The sequence below is a fragment of the Micromys minutus genome, assembly GCF_963924665.1.
Source record: "Micromys minutus genome assembly, chromosome: 1".
NCBI classification, from domain to species: domain Eukaryota; kingdom Metazoa; phylum Chordata; class Mammalia; order Rodentia; family Muridae; genus Micromys; species Micromys minutus.
Window position 1 is genome coordinate 55,151,128 of NC_137969.1, and position 19,868 is coordinate 55,170,995.

The 19,868-nt window shown below is 42.4% G+C and overlaps 1 protein-coding gene across 1 annotated transcript in view; it reads right to left on the minus strand.

The window, feature by feature from the left end:
• USH2A (usherin) overlaps positions 1 to 19,868 on the minus strand; it is a gene marked incomplete at both ends in the record, with an annotated part of 645,989 nt that overhangs the window by 125,863 nt on the left and 500,258 nt on the right. Inside the window, 4 exons of the mRNA XM_080923960.1 lie at positions 6,218 to 6,416; positions 9,527 to 9,681; positions 10,373 to 10,570; positions 16,815 to 17,019. Coding sequence (XP_080780086.1) covers positions 6,218 to 6,416; positions 9,527 to 9,681; positions 10,373 to 10,570; positions 16,815 to 17,019 — 757 coding nt within the window. The remainder of the gene's footprint in view (positions 1 to 6,217; positions 6,417 to 9,526; positions 9,682 to 10,372; positions 10,571 to 16,814; positions 17,020 to 19,868) is intronic.

Consider the following 19,868-nt stretch of genomic DNA (forward strand, 5'->3'; position numbering starts at 1 on the left):
CATCGTGTTTTTTAATAACTAGCATGTAGACAGTTCCTGCCTTTGGTTCTTTGGGCTTAAAACTACAGCCAGTAACAGGGATGACAGAAGGAATGAGTAGCCAGTGCCATGTCGTTCGTTTTTTAAAAGGAGGTACTGAGTAAGCTTTGCTCAGCTTTGGAAGAAGAACATGAAGTCAGTCTTCATGTTTATTTCACAGGTCTGACACTCACTGGTCAGGGGCTGCCCCGTATGCAGGGGAATTATAACCGCACATGTGACTGCGGGGCAGAGGCCTGCTGGTGGCTCTGAGGACATGCTCACAGTCCTGGTTTCCTTTGGGTCTGTGTCAGTCAAGGAAGTTGCTTGTCAGTCTGTGCAGTTGATGTCAAGGTGGCTGGGAGAGGAGGGTGGACTTGTTCAGAGGCCCAGGCTCTGCTGGTCTTGAAATCCTCAGTAGTTTTTTTAACAGGGAGACCCGGAGTGTCACGTTGTAATGGGTCTTGCAGGTTGTGTAACCCCTCCTGCCCCAGAGTCAGATGTGTTTGATGGTGGGGCTTTTGTCTACTGTGAAAACAGACACATTTTATGTGCTGGAGTTTTCTAGTCACTATCTACTTCTTCAGGAAGCATTTTGGAGGTCGAGGTGTAGCTCCCTAGGACTTGCTTGGATGATAGGCGCTTCTACAACCCCAGCACCGGACAGTGAGTCAGGAGGATTGCAGCCCAAGGCTGTCTGTGGTCATGCAGCAATTTTGAGGCCAACCTGGGCCCCATACATGAGAACTGTTATTTTTTAAAAGAATATTTTTAATATGTGAATTACTGTGAACACAGGTAATGGGAGAAGCTCTTTTCTCTGTCCTTGTAAAGATTATCTACTTGATGAGGCATAAACAAAACAAAAAAAAAATGTTGAGTTCCCTCCTCCCTGCTGTATATGCATGTGTGTATGCATGTGTGTGGACTCATGCACATATGTGTGTCCATGTGTGTGTGCACATGTGTGGGCAGATGCATGTGCATCTACATGTATGTGTATGCATGTGTATCCACATGTATGCATTCATCTGTGTATGTGTGCAAATCCATGTGTGTATATTTGTGCATATATGTGTGTATGTGTATGTATGTCTGTGTGTATGTGTATTTGTGCGTAAGTGTGTGCATGTGTGTATATGTGTTTGTGTGGCCATCCATACATGTGTATGTATATATGTGTATGTGCACATTTGTGTGTGTGTGTGTGTGCCACAGCACATGTCTGGAGGTTAAAGTACAACCTCAAGTGTCTGTCATCACCTTTAACCTTGTTTGAGGCTGGTTCTCTTGCTGTTCCCTGCTACGAAGAAGCAGCTGTGTTAGTTTGAGCTTCACAATCATTCTTCATTCTCTCCCTCCCCTCTCACTATATAGAGGGGCAATGGGATTACAGACATATGCTTCCATGCCCGGGTGTATGTGGGTCCTAGGAATTCAAACTCAGGTCCTTATACTTGTGAGGCAAGCACTTTATCCACTGAGCCATCTCCTAGTCCACTAAAATGTTATAAATACCGTGGAAGCAAAGATAGTTTGTCACCACACAGTGGAGTTTCTAAAGTTATCTAAACCCTTCCCAAAGATGGTTTACATTTTGTCATATGGATGTTCAAACCACATTTCCTCTTCCTCAAAAGTGATGTATACAATACTGGCTTCAGCATAATGTTACTATTTGACCTTCTGTTGTAAACTGATTATCTAGGGTTTGTAGTATCTAACACAAAAGGCTTTCAATAACTCTGAAGCTGATGGGAGAAGGCATTGTTGACTCCTGCTCCCTACTTAACAGCTGGGTGTGTCTTCTGACTGTTTAGCAATGGTGAGTAGCCCATAAGTCAGCTATTTGGCAAGAGTTTCCCCAGATGCACGGGCCCTCTCAGACTCACTGCTCAACAAGATGCGATCTATTCATTCACTCTTCTCAGTGGACTCAGCCGTGGGGTAATCCTTCTCCTTCTCTTCTATGCCTAAGACATGGGCAGGCTGCAAATGCCATCCGAATGTCGTGTGCAGGACAGAACAGTGGATAGATTTAGTCACAGATGATCTGGGAAGGTCTCCACTGACAAGCTACCGTGTGCTGTTTGCATTAGTGAATATGAGCTGAAAGGAGCCGCTATGTCCTGAGTCCCGGGAGGCTTGGTGTGTGGAGATAGCAGACAATGCCGCAGTTTACTTAAAGCATTGATAACACCTCTAAATAATTAACTTCGGACTTCCTGTCTTCAATTACTTAATGCTTTAAAAAAAATCTTGAGAGGATTATAAGCAATTTATGGGTTTCGTGTGATGAGGCCTTCGCCACTATTCCCACAAAGCATTTACAGGATCATGTTTCTGAGGCTTTGAGGTAATTAAAAGTAAGCGTGGAGACAACATGGCTGCAGCAAGGTGCTGGCAGGACCATGATCCTTCAGGCTCCAGGAAGGCTAGCGATACAACTTCATTAGAGCCCTGCTGCTTAAGGAATATCAGTTTGGAAATGAAGAGACAAATCTACATGTTTATTTCAGACACCTCAGATACCTTTCAGCAGACATCCAAGATCATCTGGGAAGCAAATGCTATTCTTTTCCTTCATTCCACGAACTCAGTAAAATACCCATCGCACCATAAATGTTTCTTTCTGTCATTCGGTCAGTCACTTGACCACGGACCTGGTGTTCCTTGGCAGAGAAAGCGTACCACACTGTGGAGATCCTGGGTTTAGAGAAGCATCACTCCTTCTCCACAGGAACTGCATCTAGCAAGCTCTGAACGCCCTCTCTTCAGGGCTTCATTCCCAGGGGGGGGGGGAATTTAAGAAGACAGATGACCCTGGAGACTATCATGGCAACCCACTGCTGGTTGAACCCCAGAGAACAAATGACCATGGGTACCCAGCCCTATTATATACATCTACCCTCAATACTCCGTGGTCCTACACTCAATACAAGGGACAAAAGCAGGACAGAGCGACCTTAAGAGCCAGGTCACCAAAATGTCTGCTGCGAGGTAGCATCTTCTGCACACAAAGAATCTGTAGCCATAAAATCTCAACAATATGGTCACCTAGGCAGGACCTGCACAATGAAAACCCCAGCTGACCATCCACTGACTTCCCAGTGTGGACGGGGGGAATCTCACAAGGCCCAACTCTAGATGAAGAGCAGCAGGCAATTCATGGCTACAGAGAGACAGAAAATCAGATTTCCCTAGGGAGGGCCCTCCTGATAGGTTATTCAGGTAGTCAGCCCCACACACATATATGTCTGAGCAACAGTAAATAAGTTCAGCATGTGGTATTAATATATATGCATATGGGTACACACATATATGTAAAAATAGTAATTAAAGACAAGTATGGGAGGAGGTGGAGAAGCGGGAGGTGTTGGGGGACAGAGAGAAGGTCTAAATGATATACAAACCCATGTAGGAAAAAAAATCTCAAAAAATAGTAAAAGAAATATAAAATAGGACTTCTCAAGAATTATTTTCACTTTATGATCTTTGTGAAGATTTAACCTATGATAGGAAAACTTTAAAAATCCTGATTCTAACACAAGGACATCTGGCACCAATGCAAGTGTATAAATTTCTTTTTGACATAAAAATATTGATTGGGAATGACAATGAAAGGAAGAGTCAGAGGAGCAGAGGGATTTAAAGAGAGGACTTCACAATTATTTTATAATTAATGAGGCCATCCATTCTGTGGCTCTGTACATTATAATTGAATTTGGTTTGCTGACATCTCAGAGCGAGTCTCTGATGCAAACCAGTACAGTTGGCAACAATTCATGACGGGGTATCTAAGAAGATAGAGACCATTGGGCCACAATTCTTCAGCTTTGTCTCTTGGCTTATTGTGGAACTAGGAGGAGCCAGTACTTGGTTTTAGGTGGCTTTCAGTGGGATTCTGGGGTTTTAACTAAGATTCAGTTACAACACTCCAAGTCCTCTATGTCTCCTGCTCTGTACCCTGTGCTAGGCCTTGCCATCAGAGCTTTACCTGGCAGCTTTCCCTCTAACAAGGGCATCTTCAGGGCTACAATGCTAATTAACTGGATGGTTAATTGTTCTCTGTGAGAAGTGAGGGTGTGTTGAGTTTGCCAGTGCCTGTGTTTGTAAAAGTGAGGGGTCAACATCAAGTATCTTTCTCGATTTTTTTCTACTTTATTTTGGGGTCTCTCAGTGAACCTGGTGCTGACTGATCTGGATGCACTGACTGGTCAGTGAGCTCCAGGAATCCTGTTCCCCAGAAGCCAGTGTCAGGATTATAGATGCATGCCGCTTTGGCAACTGGCTGCTTTCTCTTTAATGTAAGCACTTGCTTGATGCTTGCTTCAACCATTGAACTATCTCCTCAGCCCTCGCAGTCTTACTAAAAAGTTGTATGTATTAGCAAGACAATAACCATTGGGTAGCAGCAGGCACATGTATGTTTATGTGTGTGTGTGTATGTGTGTGCACATGTGTGTTCAAGCACGTGTGTGTACACACACATGCACACAAACACACACACCATTCTGAGTCCTTTATAGAGCTAGTAAATGCTATGAACACCCTGAGTGGGTGAGTTTTGTTCATTTTTTAGGTATGGATGCTGCAAACTTTCCTCACTCACAGGGATGTGGTGAGGAGCAACTGAGTCAGAATGCAACTAGTATTTAAGATGATACAGCCATAAATCAAGGCAAAGCTTATTACAAAAAACAACGCTCTAGTTGACTACTCAAGCTTACTTTACTTGGAGTGAAATAAGCTGTAAGAAATCAGCTGGAAAGCCGAGTTGATGCTCTCTTTTCATGCTACCTCAAGGTCGGCTCACAATCTCCAGATGTGGAGTAACTTGCAAGCCTGTGCTAAGTGTCTTCCTAGGACCTATGGGACCTCTGCAAGAAATGCCGGCAATCCTGTGAGCCAAGGCTTGTTAAGATGGAAGAAAATCATGGCAGTCCATGCATGGAGTTTCTTTTCCATTGTTTTGGTCCATGGAGAACACAGGCAGATCTTTCTAGACATTTTTGTGCTTTTTCTGAAAGTTTTGTTGTCTGTTTGACATGAGTACTCTCTGAAAGCTCAGAGCTGAGCAGAAAAAGACCATTGCTATGGGAAGTCTTAGGAAGACATAGAGAAATAGTGACAGTTTGGAAAATCCTGCTCTCAGTGTCTGACTTCGGGTATGTTTGTAGTGACTCAGTGAATCCCAAGAATGACTTTGTCTCTCAAAATGCTTTCCCCCCAACCCCCCGACTAAAACTGCCCTCTTAGGTTTGAGATGAGAATTGAACTATTGCACACTAGTTAGTTAGTGTTTGAGATCTCTTAGCTTATCCATCCCCCCAAATCACTCCGCTCCTATCGGCCTGCTAAGGACAAGTTTAGGTATTAGCAGGGCACCATCTAACAGACAGGCCGGTCCCTGCTCTCCTGCAGCCCACACTTGCTAGGGCAGGAGGTAAGAGAAGAAAAAAAAAAAGACAAAAAGAATGTGTTAAATTACCAGGTGGTACAAAGTCTCTGATTAAATTAAAAGAGCCAATAAGAAAACACATTTTTTCTCTTCAAATGAGATCGTCAAGCTACACATTGATAGTTCTCATGCTCAGTAGGAGAGTTGAGTTAATGTTTCCTTCTTCACTGTACTCAGTAATAATGAGGACAATATTACACATAACCAAAATAATACAATGGCCAGTAATTGACAGACGCCAGAATGGCGAGAAGTTCTGAGCAGGAGACAGTCCATGAGCAAGTGCTAGCCATTCCCTTCGGAGCCCCAGTCGATACCCCAGTGTTGGCTTTCTTCTACCTCTTCGTCCTTACTTGGCTGCCCTAGCCCTGTTATCTGTGAATACATCCCCGAGGAATAAAAAAAAAAAATGCATCATACTGTTTTGTTTAAAATAAAAGGCAAAATAAAAGTTAATACTGACACCAGCCCCTCTCTACTGCGCTGCGTATCAAAGCCAAATATAAATTATTTCTGAAGTTTCTGCTGCCTTGGCTTATTGCTGCCAGTGTGGGCTCTTGGATTAGCATGGATAAGTGGGACCTGACCATATGTCAAGAGAACATGTCCTTTCGGAGTGACCTCATATATCAAACACACACCCCTGGGAGGCTTGTCCCAACCCCACTGCAATGACAGCCTCCTCCAGTAGATTTCCTGGTTTTTTTTTTTTTTTTTTTTTTTTTTTTTTTTTGTCACCTGTGACCGTATGCTGCCTCCTGTCATTTGTGTCAGTGTAGATGAGCCCTTTCCCATCCAGCCAGAGCTGATACTCTTTAATGGCGTCTTTCATTTTCCCAGGGACACTCCAGCTGAGGTGCAGAGTCTCTGAGCTCTGGGCTGTGATGTTCGGTGGTGGGACACTCTCTGGGACTTGTCGGGTGGTAGTGGCGAGTACCTGTGAGCACGGAAGTTAAACGGCCATTTATTGCCATTGTCCACGAGGGATCCTGATCAATGAAAACGTCGCTTTTGTTTTAGAGCCTTGCTGTCTGGTGTGGCATATCATTAGCAAAGGCTGGGAGACGCGGTCCCTCCGCACTTTCCATTCCTCCCCTCTCATCCTCTTTAAACAATGAAATCTGACCTTGAATACATTACATAAGTCTCCAACTACTATTTATCACAACAGGTCCGACAAGGATTCTGAAGGCAGAGTGTTGCTCTCAGTTTAAACAAGTGTGACCCGCCTGGCAGACTGTCTTTCTGGAGAACTGTCTTCCATATGGCCTGCCAGTGTCTTTGCATTTTAACAGCCTGATTTTGCAAAGTTAAGCATCAGTAAATATGGAGCAAGAGCTACATCTGAACTTGCTTGCACATAGCACGCTTTAAGCCAGCACAAAGGGCAGACCTCCCTGTAGCCTTCCCGAGATGGCCACACACTATCTGCACCAGTGTTCTAGAAAAAGAAGCAAGCCTAGTGAGAAAAAGAAAACACATCAGTCGGTTGCTGAGTCAATGGTATCAAAGCATGGAAAAAAAAAAAACTGGATGTCAAAATATGTTTATCCAAAATCAGCAATGCTTGCTGTTAGGGCTAGGTTTCCCCCAGGATGAACCCCACTTCACGTTTTAACCAATTGTTCTAGCATCTGGTAGAGCCAGGCCCTGTTACGCACAGATTTAGAATTGTTCAAGGACTGTTCAGACTGCAACTTTCATTGAGCCAATCAGCTGCTATCTGACAGTGTGGTGGTGGTGGCGGTGGTGGTGGTGGTGGTGGTGGTTGTGGTGGTGGTGGTGGTGGCGGTGGTGGCGGTGGTGGTGGTGATGGTGGCGGTGGTGGTGGCGGTGGTGGTGGCGGTGGTGGTGGTGGTGGTGGTGGTGGTGGGTGTGGGCTAGGGTATCACCATGGCTCTATTGAACAAAACTGCTCAAGTGTGCAATGGCTGATGAGTTGGGTTCAGAGTGTTGTATGGCTCTCCTTGAGCCCAGTCTCCTCAAGTTTTAACCCAAGGAGGAACGTTAAAGCCATTCTCTTGGCCAGGGTGTCTCCCTGGCTGCTTCCCACAAAGCCAGCATCTGTAAAATGGTACTTGATTAATTCCCCCCGTAACTCTTCATTTTTTTCTCAGTCTCTTTTTCAAAGTTTCCTTTCTTCTCCGTTCCGAGGCATTCCCCATCACTCACCACCAGGCTCTCTACTTCTGTTTCTCCCCCGTGTCTTTGATGATCACATCTAAATCCACTGCCTCGACTTCTCACACAGATCTTCCGAACAAGCCCATCTCCTGGTGGAGCATGCAGTATTTTTTTCCATTTACAATGACAAACGCTATCTGCCTCTCCCTCCCTGCTATCTACTCTCTCTTACACGGTTTCGAGAAGCTTGAGGATAATCTCATTGTTTTCATGTCTTTGTTTCTGCCAGGACCATAGCAAATGTACCTACAAACAGCTGAAGCCACGTCCCTGAAAAAGAAATATAACACTTCCCTTTCTTCTTCTCTGAGCGTCCAACCTTTTGCCGTTGTGACACAACACTGCCATCTATAAAGTTTGGGCTTGAGAAACACAGAAAACAAAATTGCCAAAAAAAAAAAAAAAAAACAAAAAAAAAACCCTTCATAATGATTAAGTAGTTCCTAGTTTAGTCTTGGGGTTCAGTTACAGCCACCCCGGGTGCATATGTGAACACAAGATGCACGTTGGACACAGTTGTATCTTCGGTACGGAGTTCACATCAAATCCCACGTCTGTGTCATCTGCATCTTGTAACTTTGCCTTTTTTTTTTTTTTTTTTTTTTTTTTGAGGTGTTATTGTACAGCTGGCCCCAAACTTACTGTCACTGAAAAGGACTTGAACTGGTTCTCCTGCCCTCCCTCAGAAGGCTGCCATTGAAGGACACACCTAGTTTCTGCAGTGCAGGGCCGGGCACTGAACCAGGGCTCTAGGCAAGCTAGGTAAGCACTTTAGCAATTGACTAGATTCCCAGCCTCTCCTTTTGATCCCAGGAACCTATATCTGGGACTTCATTATCTTGTAGCAAGGCTTCTAATGAAGGCTGAGATCATGTATCCACACGGCACGTTCCTATGTTTGTTTATTCTAAGCGCGGGCAAATCTTGATGACATGATCCAAACTGATGGGTAGTTGTGGACATTTTATGGCTTTGCAGAATACTACTGTCCTATCAAATTTTCTGCCACTATGACAGTAAGGAGCATCTCAAGAGTTCTCTATTTCTGCTTCAACATTCTGGAATCTGGGAAGCATAAGACTGACTGGCCACATGGGGAGTGCTATGCCATTGGGTAAGAGAAAGGTCCACAGGCATGTGGAAAAGCAACAGAACTCAAGAGGTGGTCTCAGAATAATCTGTACATGGTGGCTCATCTGGCCCTGTGAGTTTGATGATACATTCTGTTGCCTGAGTGAAGAGGGCATTTGTCCAGGTGCCAGTGCGGAGCTGTTCCACCAAGCACCTCTCCAATGCCACCAAGCACCTCTCCATTGCCATCAAGCACCTCTCCAATGCCACCAAGCACCTCTCCAATGCCACCAAGAACTGCTCTAAGCTGCTTCTGAACTCAATGCTGGCTCTTGGTTTCTTTCGAAATTGGAGTTTTTTTTATTCTTTTAAACCCTCAAATTTCTTCTCATTCCATATGAACTCTGTGTACTCAGGGCATAAAGACCTGGCACGAATATGAACATTTATTGGGCATTCACTGTCTTCTTGCACCGATGCCAATGCTCACAGTGAGACTGGCTTGGGGAATTATCACAGCAATGGCCCAAAGATAGTGAACGAGATAGCCGATGAGAGCTGTGCAAGTCACGGCTAATTAAGAGTTTACTGTTCTTCATAGAGCACGGAGACGTGGTTACTTCTCTGAGAATCTCCCTCTTCCAGATGTCACCCAATGGTACACACTGTCCCCAATGCCACTCTGAAGAAGACATGCTTTTCTGGCCTTGGAAAAACTACACCTAAGATGTTAGATCACACAGCCCTCACACCCTGGACTCTTCTTCCCGCAGTTAGGCGAGCTCTTCTCACCTTGTCACTGATGGCACAGCCAGCAGCCGTGCAAGCCTTCAGCTGGTATGAATATCCCTGGAGTGGGTGGATTCCCTGCGTGTCCGTGAAACTCAGTGCTGTTCCCCGAAAGCGCTCTGTTCCGTCTCGAAGAAGAATGTAGTGGACAATAGGACCTGGGGGATAAAACAGCACTGTTGTGTGTCATGCCATTTTAAAATATCTTCAAAAGACATGTCATAGAACGTTCCAATTACATATGTATAGGTGCTCCTGTACATGCGTTTGTGTGGAGGTGGGAGATCAGAGGTCAGAGGACAACTTTATGGAGTCATTTCTCTCCTTCTCCCATGAAGGTCCCAGGTATCAAATTCAAGGAGTTTAGGCACAGTGGAGCACGTCTTCTAACTACCAAACTGTTTCAACAGCTCTGTCATAGAATTCTTAAAGAAACAGGATATTGAGGCATTTTAAAACATAACATGTTTTTTGTTTGGTTGTTTAAGTAGTTCTCAACTATACTATTAGAGGGAAGGAGAATTGCAGAACAGAGGTATTTACGTCTATCTCTGTTCCTGACTAACAGAATTTACTTTCAACAATAGGACAATCTTGATTTCTACTAGAATCTGCTTATTCGAAAGGTACAATGGTCTGGAAGGCTTGAGTGGTCATTTTTAGCATTGTTATTTATCTTGTCTCAAAAAAAAAAAAAAAAAAAAAAAAGAGCCATGAGTGGACACAAGGGTTTCCTTTTATCCGTAAACATTTCCCACTGAATAGAGGCATGTCAATGTGCAGTACACTCATTGCCAAACTGTAGGAATTTACAAAGTTGTTAATTCTATTTCTGAAGTAGCTCAATACCATTTGAGTGCACGGGCTCCTCCCACTTTAAGAAGATAACATCTTCATGATTGCTTGTCCTGGCCCATGTAGGGGCCTTGATTCCTTGAGGGACATCTTCTCTTGTGCTGGCTCTAACGGAGTGACTGAATCCTCTTCCGTAGCTGTTCCATGCAGAAACTCTATATTCATACACAGTGCTGGGCTCCAGGTTGGTGTCTGTAAGACAAACATCAGGCTCCAAGAGCTTAGTTTTTTTCTTTCTTTTTCCTCCCTCCCTCCCTTTCTTTCTTTCTTTCTTTCTTTCTTTATTTCTTTTCTTCCTTCCTTCTTTCTTTCTTTCTTTTTCCTCCCTCCCTCCTTCCCTTTCTTTCTTTCTTTCTTTCTTTCTTTCTTTCTTTCTTTCTTTCTTTCTTTCTCTCTTTTTAACCATCATACTAAAAATTAAAGTCAAATCACTTTTTGATTTTCATTTCTTTGCATCTCTCTCTCTGAATGTATTTGTGTGTGTGTGTGTGTGTGTGTGTGTGTGTGTGTGTGCTCGTGCAGAGGCCAGAAAATGTCATTGTATCCTCTGGACCCGAAGGTATAGACAGGTGTGTGATCCCACCTCCACCCCACTTTTGCCACATGGGTACTGGGAACTGAATTCCAGTCCTCCACAAAACCAGTACAGACTCTGACCTTGAGACCCATGTCTCTCACCCCTAAAATTAAGATCTCTAAACATGTGAAAACTAATGCTTATTACTCTTATTCCTCTGCACATAAATTAAAAATCTAATCTATTTTATCATGCATGGAAAAAAATGAAGTGTTAACTCGATGAGGAGATGGTGGTCTTGCAGCAAGGCATTTCATCATTTCTGAAGAAACGTTTGTAAAGGAACGACTGAGAGGCTGGAAGGAGGGCTCAGACTGTATAGCGCTTGTATACACACGGCAACATGAGCACTACATCCAGGACACATGGGAAAAGCTACGCTTAGCAGTGTTGGAATCCCAGCATGGGGTGGGGGCAGGTTAGAGACAAGTGGATCCCAGAGCACTCAACCAGTGAGAAAACCTATCTCAAAAGTAAGATGGGAGTCAGAAGGACAGAAGGACAGGTGAGTGAGCCTCTGCCAGCTGAACTGCCCTACTCCCTTGACTCTGTTCCCAAAGACAACTTCCAAAATCGCTCTACTCCTACCGTATTAGCCGCCCTGCAGAGGGGTTCCTATCCCCGATTTCACCAGACTCTAGTTTCTCAAGTGCAGGTAGGTCATACTAGTAAGAAGAACAAAGACCCCTACTGAACCAGAGGCGAAGAAATCAAGACATCATCAGTCAAACAGGCCACCAGAAATGCAGGCCACAAAGACCAGAACACCAAAGAGGAAACAGAAACTAAGGAACAAAATACCCATTTAACAAAGACAACCCCAGAAACCAGCATCCAGGGCTTTAATCAATCAGACTCCAATGCCTTAATGTTAGAGTAAAAACACAATCAACAATGGATATGGAATATGGTGCCACCAGAGACAGAAAGACCTGAATATTTGAATGCAGCTGAAGCATGAGAAAATGACCGTGGAACTAACTTTATGATGATAGAGATCATTAATGAGGAAGTGGGGGGGGGGGAATCCCTTAAAGAAATCAAGGAAAAGATGAACAAAAAATTGGAGAAAATCAATAACCCCATTAAAGAACATCAAGAGGTCTTTTTTGCTTGTTTGTTAATAAACAAACAGGTAAAGGAAACTGTTCAAGATATGAGAATAGAAATAGAAGCAATAGAGAAAACACAAACTGCGGTAATTCTGGAAATGGAAAAGTCTAGGTAAGTGAACAGGAACTGTATACTCAGCATCACCAACTGAATATGAGAGGTTGAAGAAAGAATCTCAGGGGTTCAAAATATAGTAGAAAAAAGTAGATTCATTGGCCAAAAGAATATTAAATCTAAAAAAATTTAACACAAGATCTCAGAAATCTAGGATAATCTGAAAAGACCAAACCTAAGATAATAGGAATAGATAAGCAAAATAATCCAAGCTCAAGATCCCAGAAAATATATTTGACAAAATCATAGAAGAAAAATTTTCTAACCTAAAGAAGGACTTGCCTGTAAAGATAAAAGAAGCATAAAGAATATCAAATAAAGAGGACCAGAAAAGAAAGTCCCCATGCCTCCAAATTACTAAACACTAAAGATACAGAATAAAGAAAGACTATTAAAAGCTGCAAGGGAAAGGGATCAAGTAACATACAAAGGCAGACAAATTAGAATTACACCTGACTTCTCAATGGAGATCTCAAAAACCAGAAGGGCCTGGGGAGATGTCTTGATTCTTAAGAGACCACAGGTGCCAGTCTAGACTACTATAACCAGCAAAACTTTCAATCACTGTAGATGGAGAAAATAATATTTTATAACAAAGTCAAATTTAAACAATATCTATCTACAAATTCAGCCCTACAGAAAATTCTAGAAGTAAAACACCAATCTAAGGCAGCTAACTATACTAGTGAAAACAGATAACCTCACACCAGCAAAACTTAAAAAGGGAAAACACACATATACCACCACTACAACCATCAGCTACAACAAAATAACATTAAGAATGAACAATTATCGGTCTTTGAGATCTCTCAGTATCAGTGAACTCAATTCCCCAATAAAAAGACACAGGCTAACAGAATGGATATAAAACAAGGATCTATCCTTTTGAATATAAGAAGCACACTTCAACATCAAAAATAGACATTGTCTCAGAGTGAAAGGTTGGAAAAGATTTTTCAAGCACATGGATCCAAGAAACAAGTTAGTGTAGCTATTCTAATATTTAACAAATAGTGTTTAAACCAAAATTAATCAAAAGACATGGAAAAGGAAATTTCATATTTATCAAAGGAAAAAATCCAGATGGCATTCAATTCTTAACATCTATGTTCTGAATGCAAGGGCAGCCCCATATGTAAAAGAAGCAGTATTAAAACTTAAATCACACATTGAACTCTACACATTAATAGTGGGAGACCGCAACACCCCACTCTTACCAATGGACATGCCATTCAAATGGAACTATATCAGATATCTCCAGAACATTTCACACACACACACACACACACACACACACACACACACTCACACACATACACTTACATACACACATATGTATACACACATCCTTCTTTCACAGAATCTCATGGAACATTCTCAAAAACTGACCACACATTTGGTTACAAAGCAAGTCTCAACTAATTCAAGAAAGCCGAGACAATGGACTGTATCTTGTCAGATCACTATTGATTATAGCTGTTCAACAATAGAAGCAACAGAAAGCCTACAAACTTATGGATATTGAACAACTCTACTCAAGGATCACTGGACCAAGGAAGAAACAAATAAAGTCCTCCTAGAATACAATAAAAATTAGTATACAACATACCCAAACTTATAGGACACAGTGAAAACAATGCTAAGAGGAAAGTTACTCGCACTTAAGTGCCTTCATAAAGAAGTTAGTGAGACCTCACACTAGCGGCTTAACAGCATGTCAGAAATCTCGCCAACAAAAAGAAGCAAACATACCCAAAAGGAATAAATGGCAAGAAATAAAATCAGAGCTGAAACCAATAAAATAGAAAAGACCAATACAAAGTATCACTGAACAAAGAGTTGGTTCTTTGAGAAGATCAACAAGACAAATACTTATCCAACCTAGGTAAAAATCAGAGAGAGAATATTCAAGTCAACAGTATCAGAAATGAAAAGGAAGATACAATAACAGACACAGAAAAATTCCAAAGAATCATCATGTTATACTCCAAAAACCTGTCTTCTACAAAACTGGAAAATTTGAATAAATTAAAATTTTTCTCGATAGATACCACTTACCAAAGTTAAACCAAGATTAGCTAAACAATTTAAATACTAGTAACCCCTAAAAAATTAGAAGCAGTCTTTAAATGTCTAGCAACTAAGAAAAGCCCAGGGTCAGATGGTTTTAGCATAGAATTTTATCAGACTTTCACAGAAGACTTAATATCAATATTCCTCCAAAACAGAAGCAACATTGTCAAATTTATTTTATGTAACCACAGCCATCCTAATACACAAAGATTCAATAAAGAAAGAGAATAACATACAAAAACCTGACAATTGTAATCCATGATATAAACAAACTTAAAGAAGAAAACTGCATGATCATCTCATGAGATGTCAAAAAAACCTTTGACAAAAATCCAACAAATGCTTCATGATAAAAATCTTGGAGAGATCAGAGATGCAAGGGCCACAACTAAACATAATAAAGGCAGTGTAGAGCAAGCCTATAGCCAGCGTCAAATTAAATGGCGAGAAACTCAAAGCAATTCCACTAAAACTAGGAACAAGGCAAAGCTGTCTTCCCTTTCCACATCTATTTAGTATAAAAAAAAAAAAAAAAAAAAAAAAACAAGAAGCAGAAGTTCTAGCTGGAGCAGTAAGATAACTCAGGGAGAGCAAGGAGATATAAATTGGAATAAAGTTAAAGTATTGTTATTTGCAGAAAACATGATAGTATATGTAGGAGATCCCCGAAAATTTACCAGGGAACTCCTACAGCTTATAAATCCATTTAGCTAACTGGCTAGATATAAGATAAACTAAAAAAATTTCCAGTCCTCCTATATAGAAAGAACAATCTGGTGAAACTGTTCCTAAACAAATACTCAGCTCCATGGGAGAGGCTTGTTAACACTGGGAAGGTGCTGGGCTCTACCACAGTACTGCTACAAATAAAGTTTGTTTCTCATGTTCAATTTATAGCGTTTTCTGGCGGGCAAAGCAATCTGGAGAGTCGGTTTTAAAGCCCTTATAATGTCACGTCAGCCGCACATCTATTCATTTCGGAAGAAGGCTCCTGCAAGTATGTTTTGAGAGCCCTTCAAAATCTTGACTTGATTGCAGGTGGCAGATAAAAGCAGGGGCCTCTCTGGGATGGAAAACCAATCATTTAAAAATGAGGGTTCCCGGGTGTGATATTTAACTGACAGCAGGAGACAGGAAGGCTGGTCAGACTCTGGTTTACTTTGAAGCTTTACCTAATGTTATTTTGTATATTTCGATTATTAAGTCATTTTTGCTCATGAGTAGTGTCTTAAATCCTAATATATCATTTATAAGAACATCTCAGGGTAGACGGAAAGACAGGCTAAATGTCTACAGTAAGTGCCATACAGTCAAGTGGGTGGTGGCCTTTGTAAGTCAGATACTGCAGGGGCAGAAGGGGCTCATCGCTGACCGGGAAAGCCTGGACCAATGGTTGTGATTGTGGGCTTGAGCAGGGTGAGGAAAAGGCTGTGGGAGGGAAAGCAAGACTTGAGAGAGGTGCCAAGTGATGTGAAGGAGGCTGCTTGCCCAGAAGAAGCATCTAGATCTCATGCATTGCATGTGGGCTGTCTGCTTCCCACAGCAAGCTCCTTTTCCAGGTCTGACTGTTCCCTCAGGTCCTATTATCACATTAGATGGTTGCCTTGGGCATACTCAGGGAGTGCTGACCACCTAGCAAGGCTCTGGGAGCAAATGCTGACTGGTTATCCATTACCCTGGCTCTTCCTTCCACCTGTAAGCTTTCTTTGTCTCATCTGGCATCCCACCTGGAACTTTCTATTCCTGAAATTGGACCTGCTCGCTCACTGTGTGTGCTTCAGTAAGGCTGGTGATGGTTCATGTTGAATACGGCATTGCTTTGCCTATTTAACTGGAGTGTGTATGAATTGTGTAACTTAAAACAACTCACCCTGGCTCGGTGCAGATCACACACATCTTTTTGCTCAAAACAAGCTTATTTTGTAAGGACTTTGGTCAACATTTGAATAATGTAACTGTGATAAACAGTAGAGCTAATTTAGAAATAATCTTCAACTCTACAGAGCTTCTTATCCAGCTCAGCAGGTGCTGAGTGCTAAGTACTCCTACTTAGACCAATCTAGAAGTGCAAAACAGTAGTTAGGAGTCAGTATCTCAGTGGCTGTGAAGGTTATTGTTCTGAGGATGACCCACCATCTCAGGGACAGTCCTACTCTGGAGTGATCTCCTTCCTCAGAGCAATGCTCTTAGGTCTCAAGTGTAGCTTCTTCATTCTTCCTGTCTGCAAGCAGAGCATTCTCTGTTCTCCGCTCTCACTGAAAGCTGCCTTATAGTTTGTCAATCAATGGAACGTTCCAGAAAGGCACAAATAGCCTATTTGTTTCTTGTTCTTTATTTAATTTAAAATAGCATTTATCCTTGCTGAAGGATAGACTCAACACTCTAAGTAACTGACTCAGAGTGCATCCAGAATACGTCGTTGATTGCTGTGCAACAAGTTGTCCTAAAAGTATGATGGACTGACTGACACTGATTGACATGTAAGGGACTGTCAGGGAGAAACAGTCTGTACCTACAGTAGCCTCTCAGTAGGCCTACAGCACGGGCAGCATCCCTTACCTATGAAAGAGCGTGCATTAACATCTCCAGAATGAACCATTTCCTCTGCTGCAGAACACAGTCCTCCTGCTGCTTTCTCCCCTATGGGACGAAGAGGCCCTCTTGTCACCATGCAGATGTGGGTGGTGGCATTGAAGTCACACCGGCCACAGTGTGCGGTGGCTTTCATGGTTGCTGGGCAGACAGTGGCACATACTCTGGTTTCCTGTTGGGAAAGGTACAAGAGCGTTTGTGAACTTCCTTTAGCCATGTAGAATGCATCTTTGTAACACTTAAATGGAACATTTTACCCTTGTGAATGAACATTTTAAAGCACATACTAGAGAAGGGGTTGTATACTAGAAGGAGCAGAGACCCTAGAAGGATTACAGTTTTGGTTTTGTGTCTTTCTACTTCTGGGCACATGGGTGTCATATTCTATCAAAGTGTCTTCTGCATGAGTGCATGAATTTGGAAAACTAAATCCACCAGGAAGTCTTGGTCTGTGAATCAAATGACCCGACACCTGAAATGGCCCCGAGCTCAGAGCATACATGACAAAGAGGAACTGCGGGTTTCGATGTCAACTTTGATAGTCTCATGTGGTATTTTGGAAATAAAGTATGGGATGGGGTTTCTGAGGATCTACACTTCTGTAAGAAGATTTGATACTGGGCCGAGCAAGACTGTTGAGTGCATAAATGCTCCTGATGCCAAGGTGGAGATCTGAGTTCAACCCCCCTCCCCCAGTCCTATGTAGTAGGAGAGAGCCAACTCCACAAAACTGTTCTCTGACATCTCCATGGCACAAATGTGGCCCTGGTTCCAAGACACAAATACATGGAACGAGAATTGAAAAAGGCAAATTAGACCCTCAACACATAGCTTTAGGACAGCTAAGCATCACATACTGCCATTGTAATTATTCACACTTGTTAATCTTTTCTCTGAGGAATCTCTAGGTTCTTCATACTCACCAGTGCATGTTCTGATCTGGGGAAATTAAGTGCTTAATCATTTTAAATTATAGGAGCCATAAAGAAGGCAATAGCCATAAGACAAAGATCCACGTTGCATTCTTGTATATAAGTAATAAATGAGTTTTAAACAGTTTTCATGTTAAAATTTTATTTCTTTTCTCTCTTTCTGGAAAGGCTAAATTATTCTCTCCAAGCTCATCAAAATGACATTTCTTCAGAAAAACATGGCAGCAATTCTGTTACATGTTTATTGTCCTCTCTGTTTAAAGCCCATCTAAAGGACAGCAATGAACAGATCACGTGTAGGAAATAAAAAGAGGAAGTCTAGGGAAAGAGGCAGGGAAGTAACACACAGGGCATTCCGGCTATCTGTCAAGGCTGAAAAGCAGCTGCTCGGAGCAGAGGCAGGAGTACCGCTGGTCAGAGACTCTTCATTCCTCTGAAGACACCAGTCTCCAAGCCTGTGCATATCAGCAGAGGCCCTCTGATTTTATATACATACATACATACATACATACATACATACATACATACATATATATATATATATACATATATATAAGTATACACGTATGTGTATAAATGGCAGTGGAAACACGTGTGTCTGTGTGTCTGTGTGTCTGTGTATGTGTGTGTGTGTATGTGTGTGTATGTATGTGTATAAATGACCATGGGACCAGTATCCAAGGACAACCCAGATGAGAGTCCTTGATTTCTCTTCCCACTGAGATGCCTAGGCTGCTTGTGAGGTGACAGGAAATGACACTCTTTTCTAAGATGTTGCTTGGAAAAAAGCTGCCTGGCTAACATTGGATGTGATATGACAATTTCTAAACAACCGACCAACAAACTGAACCAACCAAACCAAATCAAATCAAACCAACCAAACCAAACCAAACCAAATTAAACCAACCAAACCAAACCAACCCAAACCAAACCAGCCAAACCAACTAACCCAAACCAAACCAAACCAAGCCAAGCCAACCAAAGCAAAGCAAAGTAAACCAAAGCAAAGCAAAGTAAACCAAAGCAAACCAACTCAACCAAAACAACCAAGCCAAAGCAAACACAAACAAAGTACAGCTGCTGAAAGGACAGGTTTGAAGCCTTTCCACCACACCCTACTCACAAAGACTTAAAAACAGAAATCAACTGGTGTCTCTCCCATCCCTCTCCCACAACTGTCATTTTTGTGAAGTTACCCATGTACTAAATCATTTGATGATCACTTTCTGTCTCAGTCAGCGTTTCTATTCCTGAACAAACATGACCAAGAAGCAAGTTGGGGAGGAAAGCTTACACTTCCACATTGCTGTTCACCATAAAAGGAAGTCAAGACTAGAACTAAGCAGGTCAGGAAACAGGAGCTGATGCAGAGGCCATGGAGAAATGTCACTTACTGACTTGCTTCCTCTGGCTTGTTCAGCCTGTTTTCTTATAGAACTCAGGTCTACCAGTCCAGGGATGGCATCACCCACAATGGGCTGGGCCCTCCCCCCTTGATCACTAGTTGAGAAAATGCTTTACAGCTGGATCTCATTGAGGGATTTTTCTCAATCTAGGCTTTTTTTCTCTGTGATACCTCCAGCCTCTGTCAAGCTGACACAAAACCAGTCAGTACACTTTCTAATGTATACATATAAGTCACGCTACATAAAACACACACACACACACACATACACATACACACATACACACAGCAATTACATCTAAAGCTGAAAATCATATTCTTTGGAGTCATCACCTATATGAACTTTAAAAATCCAGCAACAAAACTCTAAAATGTATGGTTGTCTTAGTAGTTAGGCAGAATTGATAGATAATGGGGGGTAGACATGTGTCTCATAGAGATCTCTGCTGTGGCATGAAAAATTAGAATGCTTGCCCTGGATGGCTCCAGGGGTGGATGGCTCCAGGGGTGGATGGCTCCAGGGGTGGATGGCTCCAGGGGTGGGTCCTAAGACAGGGTTTCAGCGCTGTGTGTGTGTGTGTGTGTGTGTGTGTGTGCTGTTATTGGTTGCAGCTGGGAGTGCATGGTAGACTAAGGCAAGCTAAAGAAGAGAGGAGCAGAGCGGGCACACTGGAAGGACAGAGT